We start from the raw sequence: 17,607 nt of genomic DNA, 5'->3' as shown, positions 1-17,607 counted from the left end.
TTCTTAGGTGGAGGGGCTTAGATTGGAGCTACCACTGCCCATCCCCTTCCGTTACTTTGTATCTCATGTTTCTCTTTCTTTAAAAAAAATTTAAAGTATATTTATTTATTTTCTATGAAATTATAGCTAGAATATATAGATAACTCAAATCAGCAGAATAAAGGATAAATGATTTATTATATATAAAAATACGGGTCAAAAATGAAAAAGATTGAATTATTAGGCAATTAAGTAAATACAATTTACAAGCAACTTTTTATCTTCAACACTTAATAGTTTTTAAAATTCGATCACTTGAGCAAGATAAATTGAGTACTAATCCATGAAAGTCTTTAAATTTAAGCATTTAACAATAAGATCAAACAAACATAAAGTAAGATAAATTTGATAAATACGACCAATGCGATAATTCTACTGGAAAAAAAAACGAATTTTTGGCACATTAATAGCTCCTAGGCCTTCGCCATTTGGTACATCATATAGAATGTGTACTAGTAGGCAACATCCTGAGATATCGTGTATGAAGGTTTATCACACCGAATTCGTATTGTTTTATCATCTACGAATTTTGTAAATTGACTTGAGGCTCTAGAGTTGAATGGAATAGAAGGTGCGTGTTCCATTTTTGTTTCCGTGTTCTTCATGTTCACTCATACCGTGTCTTATAGCCCATATTACACCCTACGGAAAGCAACTTTTATTTGTTCCATTTGATCATAATTAAACACTTTGTCATTTCTTTAATTAATTAATTAAGGAATTAAATTATTATTCAAAGATGGACAATGGCATTACATTTTGACCAATTACAAAGTCCACAAAAATAAAACATTTTGTACGATTTGCGGGTCAAAATCAAACCAAGGAAAATATTCCCTTTAAATCTGTTTGCTTAATCCAGTTCTAGGCCTCTCATTCTAAATAATATTGTTCATTTGTAATCGAGAAGTCTGGTGGTTGGACTTGTTCCGTTGAGATGAATCTTACCTATCGGAGCTATATATACATATGTTACAGTCATCATAAGTCGATTGCTTGTGTTATATTTATGAAATTGTAATGGGCATGTATTTCCCGGATATTTTCTATAAGAAAGCGAGAGACATCTTTAGGAAGTAATTGTTTTCAGATGAAGGGTGTTTAATATAATTTTGTTGATTTGCTGAAACAATTGGAATATGAGATATATTATATATATTACAATAATTGATGATCAGCTTCCTATTAGGATGTTAAACTCTCCCGTGGATTTTTCCCCTCTTTTCTAATTTAGAAATGTAATGATTGTAAATTGATATGAACATCGAAGTTATTTTATTCAATGTGAACTATGATATTCGGAAACTCAATTGGGCCCCGACTAATCCAGTCGAGGCGGGTCGGTCCATTAAGGGATAAAGTTCTCACAATATGAATTTTATGTATTCATAAAAACTCGAATCCCGAGACTTTACTTATGCGGAACAAGCGCCAAACCGCTTGAATCAACCTACGTTGGTAAGAAATGTAATGATAGTAAATTGATATGAAAATTGAAGTTCAGCTAGATCAGAATATAATTATTTAGATTCTGTTAATATTGAATCCAAATTAATACCTAGTCAATGTTTTACTGCTTATAATATAGTTAATTACTAGTTGAATGGCCCGTACGATGCACATATGTTATTTTTGAGTACTAAATTTAACAATATTTTTAAAGCAATATCTTAATTTAATCATTTTGATCTTTCATATTTTTATTTTTTTATTATCCTATTAACTTTAATATGTATAAGATAGAAAAGTCTATGAAAATAATTATAAAAATATCTAATACTTTAATCCCAATAAAAATATTATTCTATACTTGCAATTTCTGTTTCACTATATTGTAGTAATTTTTTAAGTAAGTTAGTTCACAAAATTTTGAATTTTTATTTAGTAAAGTGCTGTATTTGGATAAACAATAAAACTTTGTATAAGTTATAAACTTTGAAAATTATTAATTAGTACTCTTTGGATCGCCGATACTAATTGTAATATTTTATTCTATTTTCATTCTAATTGTAATATCTATATAACTTCTAAGTATAATAATTCTTTATTATATATTTTTTAAACTGTATAATTAGTTATGTTATATATGTTTATCCATATATTTAAATTAATTTACAATTTCATCAAATTTGTGATAAAATATTATCAAAATTAACAAATTCTAATTGAAATATTTTATGGTATGATATAATCGTATTTTGAAAACTCAAATAATGAATGGAATATAAATCCATGAGAAAAATATAATTAATTTTTTTACCAAGTGATTTTTTTTATGAATATTTGTATTTTCAATTTGCATAATATACGTTTCATAAGTAAACTATATCTTTTTATAAATCTCATATTAATAACTTTTATGTTGTATAAAAATATGAAAATAGATTCTTTTCATTTTCTAAATCATAAAAATCAAAATATTAAAATATACTACACAATATTTCTTCATTAGTATATTATTGATGTTTGTGCTGTAATTATAATATAAGAGCAAAAAAGTCATTTACGAAATTTATCTAAAATAATTTTTAGTTATTATCATGGTAGAAAAGTTATACGATCTTTTATTTGAAGCATTTTCTTGAAAATAAAATTAAAATTGATTAATTAGTTGCAAAAAAATATTTAATGCGTAATAAATGTATCAATTTTCTTTTACTATATGTGTATAGATTGTAATAAATAAGGTGGCAATTATATATTTACTTTTAGCGGTCATTGAAAAAGTTTCTACAAGTGGTTGGTCATTGTAAAAGTTTCTAAAAGTGGTTAATCAAAATTCAAATAATAAGCTAGTCCGCCTTGCACATGCATAGCATAAGGTTTTATATTTATATGTTTTAGTTAATGTTTGGTGTGATATATTTTAGAAATGTAATGAATTGACGGCTTATAATAAATTCATTCCACTAATCTAAAAGATTATTTATTACTACCATGGAGACACCGTATTTAGCCTTGCCCTATCGTGAATAAATTCATTTCTTGATCTAAAAGACTACTTTCTGTTCTTGGATAATTCACCTTAAAACCAATATTTTTTTTCTCAATACAATTACATTACACTGTAAGAAATTCGTTATGCTTCGTTCTGCTCCGTTCTGCTCCGCCAAGCATAACCTAGAAGAAACCATTGTTTGCAATGAAGTCCTAGTGAATGAATATGATGTTCGAAGATACTGAATTTGGCAGAAATATATAAGTAAAGAGAAATTGCTTTTCCTCCAAAAAAATTTAAGAGAAAAAACACCTCTGAACTTCTCTATCTATTAAAAAAAGAAAAAAGACAAATCTAAACCTCTGTTTATTACATTGCCCCTGGCTTTTCAATACAATTACAAACCTGACCTCATGTTTAGTGGTTTGGCTGAGCCAAGGAGGAAATGGCAAATCTCGTAAATAGAATAGAAGTAGGAAGCTTATCCGGTCTCGAACCCCTGGCCATCCAGGAAGCCTCGAGAGCTGTAGGATGGCAACAACCCCTTTTAAGCAGGGGGCTATCCCCTCTAATCAACTGCCTCCAGGCCCCTCGGGACCATCTCGGCCTGAACTGGATAATTTTTTAGAGAGACTTTTTCTCGGACTGAGAAATAGAGAAAGACTCTCTCTCTCTTTTTTCTTTATTTATAAGATAAGTTCGTAAATCTAGTATTATGCTATAAAAATTTTAATAATTAACACATTAAATATAAAATATAAAATTTTTTAATTATCAGATAAATACTGGTATACTCTCTTTCAATAAAGATAAAAAGTTCTCCCCTTTTCTGCGTTCATGTATTTGGTCAAGAACAGTCAATAAAAGTCAACCTTTTGAACCACAGCTCAGGATCAGCTTTTACCAGATTATATATTTAAAAAAAGAAAAAAGAAAAAAAGAATCTGATACATGATCAGATGATCCAACACCCTCATGCCGATCAGCACTGAACTTAAAAGAGGAGAAAAAAAAAATGCGAACTTTAATGCTCCCACTCAATACTCGCCTGTGACTGTCCTTACTGCTCTTCGATGCTCGCCAAGTTGCAGAGACAACCTCTGCTCACTGTCTCTCAGTCTTCTTGAGACGCTGAACCACACCCACCAACAGATTCCCTTCGTTTTCACTCTCGCCCTGCGGACCGGTCCCCATCTCCAGCTCTGATTCCGCCTCCAAGTCTCGGCCTTTCCTCCTCAGTGTGTATGCATCTCACTCTTCCTCTCACCCCTCGGTCACTGCATTGGTTCTTGAATGCCCGATGTCATCAGTAATCGCACTCTCTTTTCTGGGTGGGTCGTTGATTTTGCTTCTGGGTCGTGTTGGTTTATGGATTCTTGGTGGGGTTTCCTGTTCTTAATTTCCGAAGGAATTACTGTATGTATCTCAGAATGGCTGTTGGCTCTTTTCAAGATAACGTAGAGCTCCGTGAAGATAGATTCGTTTACGTTCTTGTGCGAGGACCCGTCAAACTTAAGCATTGATGTTGTGGGGAGGCAATTGGGGAATGGTCAAGTCAGACCCTCCTTTTACTATTTAGAGTTTAGAAGCTAAGCAAGCAGTATCCGTGAAGCCAAGGGAATTTACAGTATGTTAGCTTTCAAGCAACCCATGTATGCCTGTTACCTTGGCGGCCAGTATAAATAGTCTGCTGAAGTTCCATATCAAATTGGGTTTTATTTTCGTGTCGTCCCAGGCCTTCTTATATAGTCGAAGTGTGCAGAGTTTGTGCCTTGTCGTATAGGTATGCAGTTGGATCATCTGTTATGTTTGTACCTTCCACCGAGTTGTTCCTGCAGTTCATTTGTCTCTAATTCCAAGGGAGTCTTGGAATTAATGAAAGGAAATGGAACTCTACTTGCTCAGTAATGAGGCTGCATTATTGCTTAGTTTGCACGGGTTATGTTTGTTGTTTCGTTTTCCTCTATCCATTTAGTACATCACGTTGCTTCGACCAGGCCGTGCAACTGAAACTAGTTTCTTGGATGTACCAGTCTCCGGATGTGCTGTATTTGACTCTTATTCTTAGGCTGTGTTTGTTTACAACTTAATTAAATAAGTGCTTAAAAGTTAATTACAAGTTAGTTACATGGAAAAATGAATAGGAGAGAAAGAGAGAGATTAAAGATAATGGTCTTATCTACTTAGTGATTGAGTCAAAAACCACTTAATGAGTAAGCAAAAAATATTGACTTAATGAAATAAGTCATTTTTCGCTTATTGGTGCTCTCAACCCCTTACAAAACATTTTCTCACCCTTATCATTCCTACTCTCCTTCCTTTACATTTTTTTCTATAACTAAGTAAGTGCTTAATTTTTAAGCACTTAATTTATCAAACACCACCTTAGTCTTAGATGTTTTCAGTTTTCAGCTATTGTGGCTGCTGATTGCATTCGCCCTTTCTACTACTTGTGCTTAGATGTTGAATTGTTCGATATTATTAGAACCTTTCCCATTATGATATCCTTCTTAAAGCGGATGCAGCTCTGAATGTTTGACTTGTTCTTTTATGCCATTTGGAACTGCATCATGTTGTTGCACGACACAATCATCGTAAAAGGAAAGTAATTATTCTTGTGAGTTATTTAACAAGCATGTGCATGAATATGCAGCTGTTCTGTTAATGAAATTTTACTGTTTGTTTAAGCTTATAAAAAAGATGCCTGAGAAAATAACTGCTGAGGATTTCTTAAACAACATTGTGGAAACGCTCGCGGAGAATGTCCCGAGGCAGAAATCTGTTTCATTCTTCGAGGAGGACAAATCAAACTCTGTCACTTCCCAGTTTAACAGACTTTTTGGGCGCCAAAAACCCTTGCACAATCTCCTAGGTGGTGGAAAATGTATGGAAATTTCATTTGTTTTCACTTCAATGAGGTAACTGTGGTTGAATGCTATTGAATGTTTTGAATCTCCTCTCATATTGTGCAGCTGCGGATGTACTATTGTGGAGGAACAAGAAAATCTCGGCAGTTGTCCTGGCTACTGCTACAGCTATATGGATTCTCTTCGAATGGCTCGACTATCACTTTCTAACGTTCGTGGCTTTTGCCCTGATCCTGGGCATGCTCGCTCAGTTTCTGTGGTCGAATGCTTCTGGCCTTTTGGGCAGGTAGATCAATCAATGGGTTCATTTTTCACTTGCTTCTCAACGTCTTTGCTTCAGTTCTCCCCTTTTCATACTGAAAGGTCAAGAATCTTTGTTTTTCTGAACAGAATAATTAGTGCTTTGTTAAAGCATGATTTCTTTGGCTGCTGAAATTATAGTTATTTGACGACTACAGGTCACCGTCCAGGCCCCCTCGCCTTGTTCTTCCAGAAGAGTTTTTTGTCAATGCTGGCAAGTTGATTGGTGTTGAAGTAAATCGAGCTTTGAAGTTTCTTCAGAATGTTGCATCTGTTGGAAACTTGAAACAATTCCTCGTGGTACGAAAGAAAGAACTGGATTTGCCACATATATATATAGTTAGCACAATTTCTTGTTACAACCAATCCTTATAGTATCTCATATGAGATTCTTAAGAAATTTAAACAACCTTTCTGGTCTCTATTACAGTGCTTCTCTGATGGGAAATTTTTTGGCCCAAAATCAGATGGAATTATTAACATTGCAATCTTGGAGATGTCTTGGTTTAATTAGTGAGAATACCTTACAGGTTGTGGGAGGACTTTGGGCTGCTGCAGTGATCGGCAGCTGGTGCAATTTCCTCACTGTTGTGTACATCGGTGAGTCAAATGCATATTCAGTGCATATAGGTCTGATGTTCACCCATTATTCTTTCATAATAACAATCCACTTCTCCATAACTGTCTCTTGGTTAAGTGGTTAAAAGAATGGACTGATGCATGGAGACATCTCCTTTAATGTCGGTGGCTACAATTACATGGGCTTCGTAAAGGGGCCCAAACTAGCTTGTGGGGTGTGCAGTCCGAATTTAACTATGTCCGGGACCTTGTCGGAACAGGTAGAGGAAATTATGAAAACATCTGGGTAGATTCATAGGCCACATTTGCGAGGAGTCACAAGAAGATAATAGAATGGAATCCCTAGATGCCATGATACCATGTTACATGCCAATTCAGTACTTCAGCCTTTCCATTCCTTTGCACCAATTAGCATGTGATGTTACAGTCGAACATAATATTAATAGCAAACGATCTGATGTAGTTGATTGAAGTCGGTACTTTCTCTAAATGGTCAAGAAATGGCTTATTTTCGTTTCGAATATCATGCAATTTTGAGGAAATTCTGATGTCAACACCTTCATTCCTCGTCAAATTTTCTTGTGGTACCTCTGAGGAATTTGTCAATTTAATGCCTAAGGTTCTGCTCTTCTATCTTGCAGGTTTCGTTGCTGCTCACACATTGCCTGTTCTCTATGAGCGCTACGAAGATCAAGTGGATGGATTTGTTTGCCAGTTGGGCAAAAAGCTTCAGCATCATTACCGCAAGGTTGACTCCGGGTTCCTTAGCAAGATCCCCAAGGGCAAGCTCATTGCGAAGAAGTTCGAATAAAAGTTCCTCAGTGGTATGAATTTCAAGACTTATGTGTAATTTCATTAGCTGATCAACCGGAACTGTATATCTGGGGCCAAGCTGTTATCATTGTAAATCCGCATAAATGAATGTTCCTTCCGTATGGTAGGACTAGTAAATCAAACCGGGTGGTCCTTTAGCAGTGTGAAGTTACTCTGGTATGCGCATCAATTAGCAGTAACATTGGCAACATTGATCCGGGTCCTAACCAGTACCAATCTTGCTATATTTTCGTTCTCAGACTTATTGTTTAGTATATGGAGGAAGTTACGAAAGGCTTCACGGGATCATCATTGATGAAATGCAAATATGTATGGACCCCGACAATCAAAATGACACAATATCGATCATCTCGATATAGATCACTATGAATCAAAGGGAAAGAGAATGTCCCAGTAAAAAATTCCTACTCATATTTGACCTTCATGGATTTGCATAATTACAAACATTGAACATTACGTTGTTTTTGCCTTATGACAATTATCATATCATTCATATGGTACAAAAAAGAGAGAATTTATTTCAAAGGGGGGAAAAAAATCTTGACCAAAGGGTTGAAAATTGAAATTCCGTGGATCAGTAATAGACAAATGGAGAATCCAATTCGTCTAGTCACACCACTTGCACGTGCCAAGAGGGCTCGAGAGTGTGCTGAGACTGCTGCCTTCTATTCGTGGATTGTGTCCACCACCATGCCTCCATGTGTTCGACCCGCATTCGGCGCTTGACGCGGACCATGAACAGCCGGACGCAGCCTATTCACAGTAACTCAAATCTCGAATCGATTTTTCGTCATTAGATTCTAAAATAGAAAATATCTCTCCCTGTCTTGTCTATGTTCGAAGAGCTTCGTCCCTACCGACTCATGTACTGAACTCTGAGTCGTATAATACTCCACGCAGTCTCCATGCATTGTCCAGGATTACATGGAAAGTGGCCTCACCATGTCATCTCTCTTCCTCTCCAACTCTTTTCACCCATAGAATTTTCGTGTCCCCTTTTGATGCTATAATTTCTCACAAATTATTATTTTCACAAGAAAAAGTGAGATGAAAGGGAGAGGAAGAAAAAGGAGTGCATAAAGAAATTGACCCTTTTTGTCGGACAAAGATTTTCGAATCTGAAATGAAAATGCTATTCCAATGCTCACAATTACACAACATGATGAATCTTCTATGATCACTTCAGACAGTCATTGTTGATTAATTCAGAGCGATCTTAGCCTCGAGATTAATTGATAAATGAAATGCTCATGCGCTTAAGATGATCCTACATAATCAGCGTAAGACTATCTTTTCACAAATTAGCATGCATAAATGTGCCCTAATCCCATTTTATGGTCTCCAAAGAACCCTTTGCATGTGCATGTAGCTAAGCTATCTAATCCACATGAACAACGAGAAAATCTGTCGATGATTTGCAAGATTCGAACTCGATACGAGGCCAACGAAAACCGATTAGGACATTCGTATAGATTCTTTTCATTTCTGGGCCACTAGGCACCTGCCATATCCCTACAAATAGGAGGCTCGTATTCCTTTATTTCATCATCTGCAGCAAACATTCTTCCCATAGGCAAAGAAGAAGAGTGTAATTTAGCATTTCTATCGCCCAAGCAGCTCTCCTTTCTTCTTCTTTAGCAAAATGGTGGTTGTTGCAACGAAAAACCCCAGTTTCCTCAACTCCATCGGTGCCACTAATACCCGTAGCAGATTTATTGCCAGCATCATTGAGTCCTGCGCCTACAGAGAAGATGAAGGAGACGATGACGACGATGACGACGATGCAGCTACTGTGGCACCTGCTGCATAATTTTGCTAGAGAAGGAAACGCATGACCAACATATCGAGAACACGAAGACATAGATGAGTACTGATACAAGTAGGGGAAGTCTACTTTATTGTTCATGTATGGCCTCCATGTCAGTGAGTTCTCCCCTAGATAGTCGTTATCCACGTATTTCTTCGACTAATACTTCTGAATACGCAAGCAGACATGCATGCATGCATGAGATGTAGTTAGTTCGAGGTGCTATTAATTTCAATAAAAATCGCAAATATATGCTTAACGTTCGCATATGATGATCCTTCTCTCTTTATCTTGTGTGTTTATGATTTCTTCTCTCATTTTTCATGGAATTGGCTGCTCCAGCTATTCGAGCACTCGAAAGCTCACAACGGGAAATTCCGCGAAAATATGCAGCACATACTATACAGAAGTAAAAGTTCTAAAATATTCCCAGAGAGGATTTTGTCTTTTGATTTCTTCACAAACAGTAGTTCTCTCTCGGGTCGATTCATGTTTGTAGTGTCAGGATTTTAGAACCGTTTCTCCAAGATTCCAATTGATTTTGCTTATCGTCGACTTTATACACACACACACACACACACATATATCCAAATAATGGCTTGAAAAGAGAAAACTTCCACTGAATAGCTTTCTGGGTAAAAATGTAATTAGCTAGCTATGTTCCAAGTAATATAATAAGAGTAGGACGAATTAATACCATTCTATTTGCATTGCAGTTAGTGTCTCGATGGTACAGTGTTGAATTATTTATTAGTGGATCTGCCTATCAGCATGTGATTAGAATGTCCATATAATTAATAGATTCACAAAAATTGGGATTGAGATGATAAATAAGAACCCTAGCTAGCAGCTTATAAAGATGAATGTACTTTGTTCTACTTAGCACAAAAAAAAAATCAGCAAAAACAGAATTATACTTTGTTCTAATTAATTTGGCCCTTAAAATTGGAGATGACTGATCATCGTGAACGGCTATTGGCTCAATGTTGCTTCAAATAAAGAAATAGCATGCCTCAGTTTAGGTGTTTGATGAAACTATGAATCACTATTGTCTACACATTTGTTGCGATGTCGGCCGTAACCAGTTAAAAAGAAAGTAATAATTTCAATGATGTTCAGGTGTGTGCTTTACTCTCATGTTTTGAAGTTCCACAATCCGAGGAAGGTTTCCAAGTTCTAAGCCACAAAAGCAAAAGCGGTACAAGGATCTCTAAGCGTAGTTTACTATCATAGAAATTGTAAGGATCACTGCAATTCGTAGTCTTGTAGATGTAAAATATATAAATATATATATACAAAAATATCTTGATAGTTAATATTCATCTCATTAAATATCTTGCTCTTTAGCGAGAACACATTGAACTATATATGCGGAATGTACAATGTGGCAGTTGTTTATTAGTTCTGTCAAGTTTATATAGGAATCAACTTGTTGTGTAAGATGAAGAAGCATATCATTGTAATCGGTGCAAAATTGTATATCGTCCGATTGATGTATATTGTTTTAGGGCTAGCTCTCCAGAGAAGGTTCGAATGCGTATTGATAGCCAAGATCAAACATGTCTGTGTCATCATTCAGTGTGAGCAGTTTTTCGGTGACTTTCACACCGAATATGAGTTACAGAACCCGATCGAGTTATATATGGTTGATACAGTTGCACAATCAGCTTGCGGGGGAGGGAATGGCATTGGGAAGTTGATGAAGGAGAAACAGATAGAGAAAAGAAATCAAGAATCGCGCAAACTTGGAACCCTTTTGTTGGAGGTAATGTTATGCAATGTGCATCACAACTCCTTTTCTCAACTAATTGCATGTGTTTTAAGAGTTCTTCAGAGATATTGCCTAAGCCATGTTTGCAGAATTTGTTGCAAGAAATGAGAAAGCACAGCACTTCATAGAAATGCAATCAGAGAGAATATCATCGAAATCAATGAAAAATATGCAGAAAAAAAATATATATATTGTACTTAACTTTAGAAAATCTTTTTTTAATCTTTTTTTTTTCCTAATTCTGTAAGTTCACTTGTTCAAGTAAATTCATAGAAAATGTCTATACGAATTTCACGCGTAAAATTTTTCATGAGAGTTATCAAGGTATATATTTGCAATATTACTTTCACATAAACCAGATTTTAATTTTTTTAAAAAATTCATTCTAATATATGAGTGGAAAAACAACACAAAGACAGAAAAGTTCATCTCGTTTATAAAAATTTACTATATAGACTCAAAGATGTACAATGTGAAATTAAATGAAAAAAAGGAAAATGTGTTTTCCCTGATTTTCCGTTAAATAGGAAGAAGTTGAAAAACAAGCAGGTAAGGAGAAGTCCGAAAATCCAGAAGTATGAGAAAACCGAACCTATCCAAACTGAAAAACCAAAAGGTGTTTTTTTTTTTTGGGTAAGAAAACGGGGCAAACGCCCAAAACAAAAACAAAATAACAAACTGACTAAGAACTACAAAGGCGGGGTATGAAAGATCCAATGATATCGCCAAAAATCAGTGGCCCAAGACGTGTCGGAGGAAACTGATAAAAGTGAACCCCTATCAGCAAATGAAGCGCACCCTGAATTAACCAATCAGTGCACAAATTTTCCTCATGAAGAGTGTGTAAAACCTGGACATTCCAATTCCATGCCAACAATTCTCGAACCGGTTCTGCTAGGGATGTAAGTTGAGGCGCACAAGCATCACAGGAACAAATAAAACGACGCACCACCTTGAAATCCAGCTCAAGGACACCCTGTCTATGACCAAGACGCCACACCATCTCCAAGCCTGTTAGTACTGCCCACAATTCAGCAGTGACAGCCGTAGATATGCCAATCTTTTGAGTGAAACCCGCAATCCAGTTACCATCAGCATCTTGTAATATTCCTCCAGCTCCAGCCACCCCAGGATTACCGGAAGAAGCTCCATCCGTGTTCAACTTCACCCATCCCCACGGTGGTCAAAGCAACTGGACCAACGTAGTATTCGGGTTCGATCTCTAAGACCACTTCGCAGCATTACAACAGTAAATGAATAAGCTGCAGAACGAATTGTTGCAGCACCATCATATGGAGGAGAGAACTGCTCATCAAACAACCGCTTATTCCTCCAGTTCCACAACATCCAACAGCCCGTTCCAAAGAGAATAGACCAACTAGAACCGCTACTACAGAGAGTATCTTGCTGCAGATTTGCCATAAGCCATGGCTGGAGCGGCAAGGAGAAAGTATGCTGCTAGTGTGTAGGAACTAACTGCGGCCAAACCTCCCTCGCTAAGGTGCAGTCCCGAAGGACATGAATTGTGGAATCAAGTTGTCCCAAGCAGACAGAACAAGACGCTGATGTTGCCATAAGAGTCCGCAAACGGAATTCATTTGTGAGAAGCCGATCATGCGCAACAAGCCAAAAAAATTGGCGAACCCGTTGTGGCCCCGACCATCTCGAAATTAAGCGCCAAATCACTGCAGGAACAGCAAGCGTATGCTCCACCAAGAGCCGATAAGCAAAAGAAACAGAAAACACGCCCAACTATTCATGTGACCAGTACAGTCCATCGGAAGCAGCACTAGGTTGTGGGGGACGAACTGAAGCTACATGAAGTAGTGTATTGTTATTTAGTAAATGACTAAACAACTCCCAACGCCAAGAATCATCAACCCCAGTGAAATCAGCCACTGGCTTATTGCATAACTGAGGAGGAACATCGACTAAGGCATGAGTCAGCAGAGAACTCCCACCCGGTATCCAGACATCCTCCCAGAAACGGACCCTATCACCTTTGCCAACAGCACACATAGCTCCCTTAGACACTTGATTCCAAGTCCGTGTAATAGCCTTCCAGAGCCACGACAAGGATAACCTATCAGTTATGGTAGGGAAAACCTACCCTGAAAAGAGGGACCGACAAGGAAAACCTGCCCATATCCATGTCTACCCGAAATTTGATATATATTTTGAAAAATATATTTCCATTTAAAATGCTCTATTTTCTATTTTCTATGCTTTAATTAATATTTAAACATTTTATCTATGAATGCAAATTAGAGTTGTATGGAATTGTCCGGTTGTATAATAGATTGTTCTTGATTTGTATTTGTTTTGGATGAGTTTTATTCACAAATAAATATCTAGTTAATAATACATTTTTTCACTTTCGGACCTGAGAAGCCACCTGAAAATTTCGAAATTGTGGGTGATTGGTTTTCCTTATCCTTGAATGGTTTTTGGGTGGATTTTCGGTTGTGAAATAACCAGTCCGAAGGTCCAAAATATTTTGACAAAGACCCCCCATATCCACCTGTTTTCACTAGAACTAAAAAAAAGAAACGTTTTCTAAATGATCTATAATTAGTCAATTGAAAAAGAAAATTTTACCTAAAAATACAATCAATTCTTAACTGGGCAGACATATCTCTTGTACTTCACTCTGTTTTTTTTTTTTGAAAGAAAAAAGAAAATCGGTTGAATTAAATTACTTTAACGGGTGCTCAATTTTCAATTATTGGCAAAAAATTTAATTTTGCTGGTGGTTGGCCCACCACTAATGGCCCTGCAGCTGAGCAGCGCCTATTGTACTTGTTTCAGTGGGCTTTGCCACAGGAGGAGAGTGAGGGCCCGCAGGATAAGGGCAGTGGCCTCCAAGGATTTTGCCACTCTGAAGGCAGAGGAGGAGAAGGTCACGATGCTTGCGATTGAAGCTTGTCTTGGGGTGGCACCGGCAACTGGAATAACTTCGAATGGGATGGTAAAAAGATCTAATTTTAACTGAGGCCCGTAATTTAGTTTGTTCAGATCATGTGTTTTTTCGTTGAAATGCTCATCAAGGAAGCGCCAGTGTCGCCGGCTGAATTGCAGTTTTCTGTAGCTTGGTGCAGTTGAACGGATTGATGTTTCAAATGTTTTGAGAGTTGAGTTATTGCCAACAATATGTCAATACTGTGGTGCGGGGCGGTGTATGTTCCTTTGAAACTCGACTGCGCCTACCTAAGGATTCCGAGGAGCTCTGCCTGGACTTTTTGAGTTTTCTTATACTTTTAGCCCAGGAGGGATCCAACTATTTTGAGAGGACATAATGACTGCGGGGAAGCACAATTTTCAGCTTTTGAGAAACATTGATTACCGGTCACATATTTGGATGCAGATAGGAAGATGAAAGCTGCTAAGGCTGCTTTTGATACCAGTGTTGACAATGGCATAATCTTCTCTGATACCACTGAGGTCTACGGATTCTGGGTCAGGAAGTCCACGCTTTTCAATTATTTTTGCCATTAGAATTCGCGGGGATAGAAAAATTAACATGAATCATGATCTATGTGCAGCTCTCATTTGGTGCCATAAACTCGGAAACTCTACTCAGAAGGTGCGATCTGGGACTCTACCATGTTTGCTTCTTAATCTCAAGAGACTATGAATTACTCACAACAACTTTTATTTCCAACAGATTCATCAAGTAGAGGAAAGAAAAAGGCCCACAAGTGATTGCTACGACAACGAAGTTAGCGGCCTTGCCGGGGTGACGAGCCGACAGAGCGTCATAGCTGCCTCTTAAAGATTGTCTGTCGCCTTGGACCTCCTTCACTGGAACTCCACCTACTTCACTGGTACGTTCCTCCATTACTTTCTTTTAAAGTAGTAACCCAAAACCCATCTAGACGTCGGGAAAAGTATCTTACAGATCTCTCGCTCTTTGATCACAGACCTGGACTATGGGAAATGAAGGTTACTTACGCGCTAAAAAATTTTCAAGCTTTTGAAAAATCTTATGCCATGGCTGAGAAAATTGGATAAACAGTGCGGGGCATCATGCATCAAGGTACATTGATGGCCTTGGAGATGCCTCTGAACAGGGTCTCGTGAAAGCTGTGGGCGTTTCAAACTACAGCGATCATTATAGATCCTCAATCTTTCAGATTTTCATTTTTCACTGCTTGATTATCTCGTTCTCAGTTTCCTGGAAAATCTACGTTTTGGGATTCTTCGAACTTATTGTGTGCATTTGCTCCACCTCTGTACAGAAAAAAAGACTCCAGGATGCTTATCAGAAGCTGAAGAAGGGAGGCGTTCCCCTGGCTTCGAACCATAGTCTCATATGCGAGCTTGGGATCACGCTGATCTCATACTCATCCATCCCTCAAGGTTACTCCTTGTGGCATTTTGTGGTGTTTCGGATCATATACCACTAATTAGTTCGACCTTTGTTTTCAAACCCTCACTAGACGCTGCATAGATCATAGACGAGCTAGAGGATGTTCACATCCAGTATTCAGTCAGTCCCAGAAGAAATAAATCACTCAAAATTTTCATATTTAGTTCAAGAAAAGCCGGTTAACGCAAGAAGCGACACACACGCAGCCTGCGTCAACCAGCCAGTTCATTGTCTGATCACTGGACTTGAATCCGTTTCGAGAACTAAAATTCTAAAAGGACATGTAAAGGTGCTTGCAGAAGAATCTGATTCTTTCTTTCTGATGCTCTCAGTGCAATCGACGATGTGTTTCTTGCTGAAATGTGTTTGTTTCCTTGAATACGTTGAGGTGCTCTGACAGGAAAGTACAAGCCAGAAAATCCACTGACCAGGCCTCGAGGCCGATATAGATACTCGAGTTCTTGATCAAGGTCAGCTCTTATTGTTACCATTAGAAGCTTGTTCTCCAGTTTTGCATCTCATATCTGTCATGTTAACTCGTACTGTTATGCTTCGCAGCTCCTACCTCTTCTGAACAGAATCTCCGAGATTGGAGAAGAATACATCAACGCTCTGGCAAGTGAACTCTCCCTGAACAAAGCACTTCGCACACCCTGCTTGCTCCGTAGTACTTACTATATATGAACCTAGTACAGCTTGTCTCAGGTTGTCCTGAACTGGCTCACAGCCCGGGAAAAAGTGGTGCCGATCCCAGGATCCAGCCAAGAATGTCGAACATTACAGGCCAAGGACTTTGCTGGTGCACCAGGGTGCAGACTCAATGGGCGTGAGTTTAAATTCCAAACCAGGATATGCTTGTTCTAGAATCCTTCTCGATCGGATGCATTCAGGAGTTTATCTTTGCCTTGGATGCGTGCATGAGTCTATCTTTAATTTGCTTAATGTGTTAAATAACGTTCTGAACTGTTCCAGCTTTCCTGCTGGCTGGTATTGAACGCGTTGATGTGATAATCTTCTGTTGCTCAGAAGTGATGGGTTATGAACCTAGCGGCGAGGACTTGAGATATGTAATTTGGCATTTTGCTTGGACTGCCGTTATTATTGTCATGGTTAATCACTAGTACCACCATCTCTTTTCTAAACCGTGCAAATAGAATTGGGAAAAAGCAATATGAGCATTCCTGTAAATTCAGATAACCATAGCAATTGATGAAGTTTTACCTATGTATATATTATTCATCATAATCTAAATGTGGATCGTTAAGCAATTCTTCTTTTTTACACGCAAGAGAGAATCTCGCTCGTCTACCATCATGAATTAACAATGATCATGATTTATGCAGGACCAATTTATTAAATCAGCAATCTTTTTTCTTTCTTTCTTTTTTTTCCTTCTTAATTTTTTCCTAAGTGATGCAGCCTCTTCAAGTTACTTATTAGCCATTATCCATATCCTGAAGTTTTAAATTTGTTAGATGTTTCAGATGAGAAAATTGCACTGCTTGGTGCTTTACAGTCCCATTTTGAAGGGCTCAAATGTACACATTTTGTCTCTCCAGGCACCTGCTCTGATTCCAGAGGATGACGTGATATCTCATGGTTTCATTTCATTTTCGCTTCATTTCATTTTCGCTACGTTCATGCTAATTGGCTGCTACTTTGGGTAGCTGAAGCTCCCCGTTGCCTCTCGCTCGGTGGTCCGCTCAACAACCAGAGTCGAGAGCTATGTGCAGATTGCTTTTGTCATCTCATCTGCTGATCTGCTGCTTCCGATCATGACCAGCTATCCATTCCCCAATGAAACTTCTTCTCTTCGTCTCCGGTATGTATCTATCCATGCTGATCTGAGTTTATTAACGGTTGAATAGTTCCTTGTATCGCCGTCTAATCTAATGTCAAAAGGTGGGGAGTGGGGGATATTGTTATCGGGCTGTCCAATGTTATGTCCCTACTTTTATTGAATATATATATATATACTCCCAAATTAGATTAGTGGTGCATCTGACAGGACACAATTTGTATTCTAATAACTATATATAAAACTAATAAATTAAAACAAACCATTGGTAAAGATTGCCATTGTCTACTTTTATTTACTTAGCC

The 17,607-nt window shown here is 37.5% G+C and overlaps 1 protein-coding gene and 1 pseudogene across 2 annotated transcripts; both read left to right on the top strand.

The window, feature by feature from the left end:
- The first annotated feature begins 3,938 nt into the window (after positions 1-3,938).
- Positions 3,939-7,795, top strand: LOC116205289 (reticulon-like protein B8). 2 transcript variants are annotated; one of them, XM_031537845.1, is made up of 6 exons: positions 3,939-4,219; positions 5,666-5,861; positions 5,950-6,130; positions 6,303-6,444; positions 6,675-6,744; positions 7,365-7,795. In XM_031537845.1, exons 2-6 carry the CDS (start codon positions 5,678-5,680, stop codon positions 7,532-7,534), a joined length of 747 nt encoding a protein of 248 aa, XP_031393705.1. In that variant the 5' UTR covers positions 3,939-4,219; positions 5,666-5,677; the 3' UTR covers positions 7,535-7,795. The 2 variants fall into 2 exon arrangements, with proteins under 2 accessions (XP_031393705.1, XP_031393706.1); XM_031537846.1 differs by lacking the exon at positions 3,939-4,219 and adding an exon at positions 4,315-4,760.
- A 5,955-nt stretch (positions 7,796-13,750) lies between these two features.
- Positions 13,751-16,627, top strand: LOC116205635 (annotated as a pseudogene).
- The last annotated feature ends 980 nt before the right edge of the window (positions 16,628-17,607 follow it).

Source organism: Punica granatum, chromosome 4, assembly GCF_007655135.1.
Source record: "Punica granatum isolate Tunisia-2019 chromosome 4, ASM765513v2, whole genome shotgun sequence".
Lineage (NCBI taxonomy): Eukaryota > Viridiplantae > Streptophyta > Magnoliopsida > Myrtales > Lythraceae > Punica > Punica granatum.
Note: the sequence above shows the minus strand (reverse complement) of the source record. Positions and strands in the feature narration are given on the sequence as shown.

Bases quoted from the DNA above. Each gene is read 5' to 3' on its own strand.
- LOC116205289 (XM_031537845.1), top strand. From the start codon at position 5,678: ATGCCTGAGAAAATAACTGCTGAGGATTTCTTAAACAACATTGTGGAA. The intron at 6,131-6,302 runs GTAGATCAATCA...TGACGACTACAG, and splicing joins GCTTCTGGCCTTTTGGGCAG to GTCACCGTCCAGGCCCCCTC. The intron at 6,445-6,674 runs GTACGAAAGAAA...AATACCTTACAG, and splicing joins ACTTGAAACAATTCCTCGTG to GTTGTGGGAGGACTTTGGGC.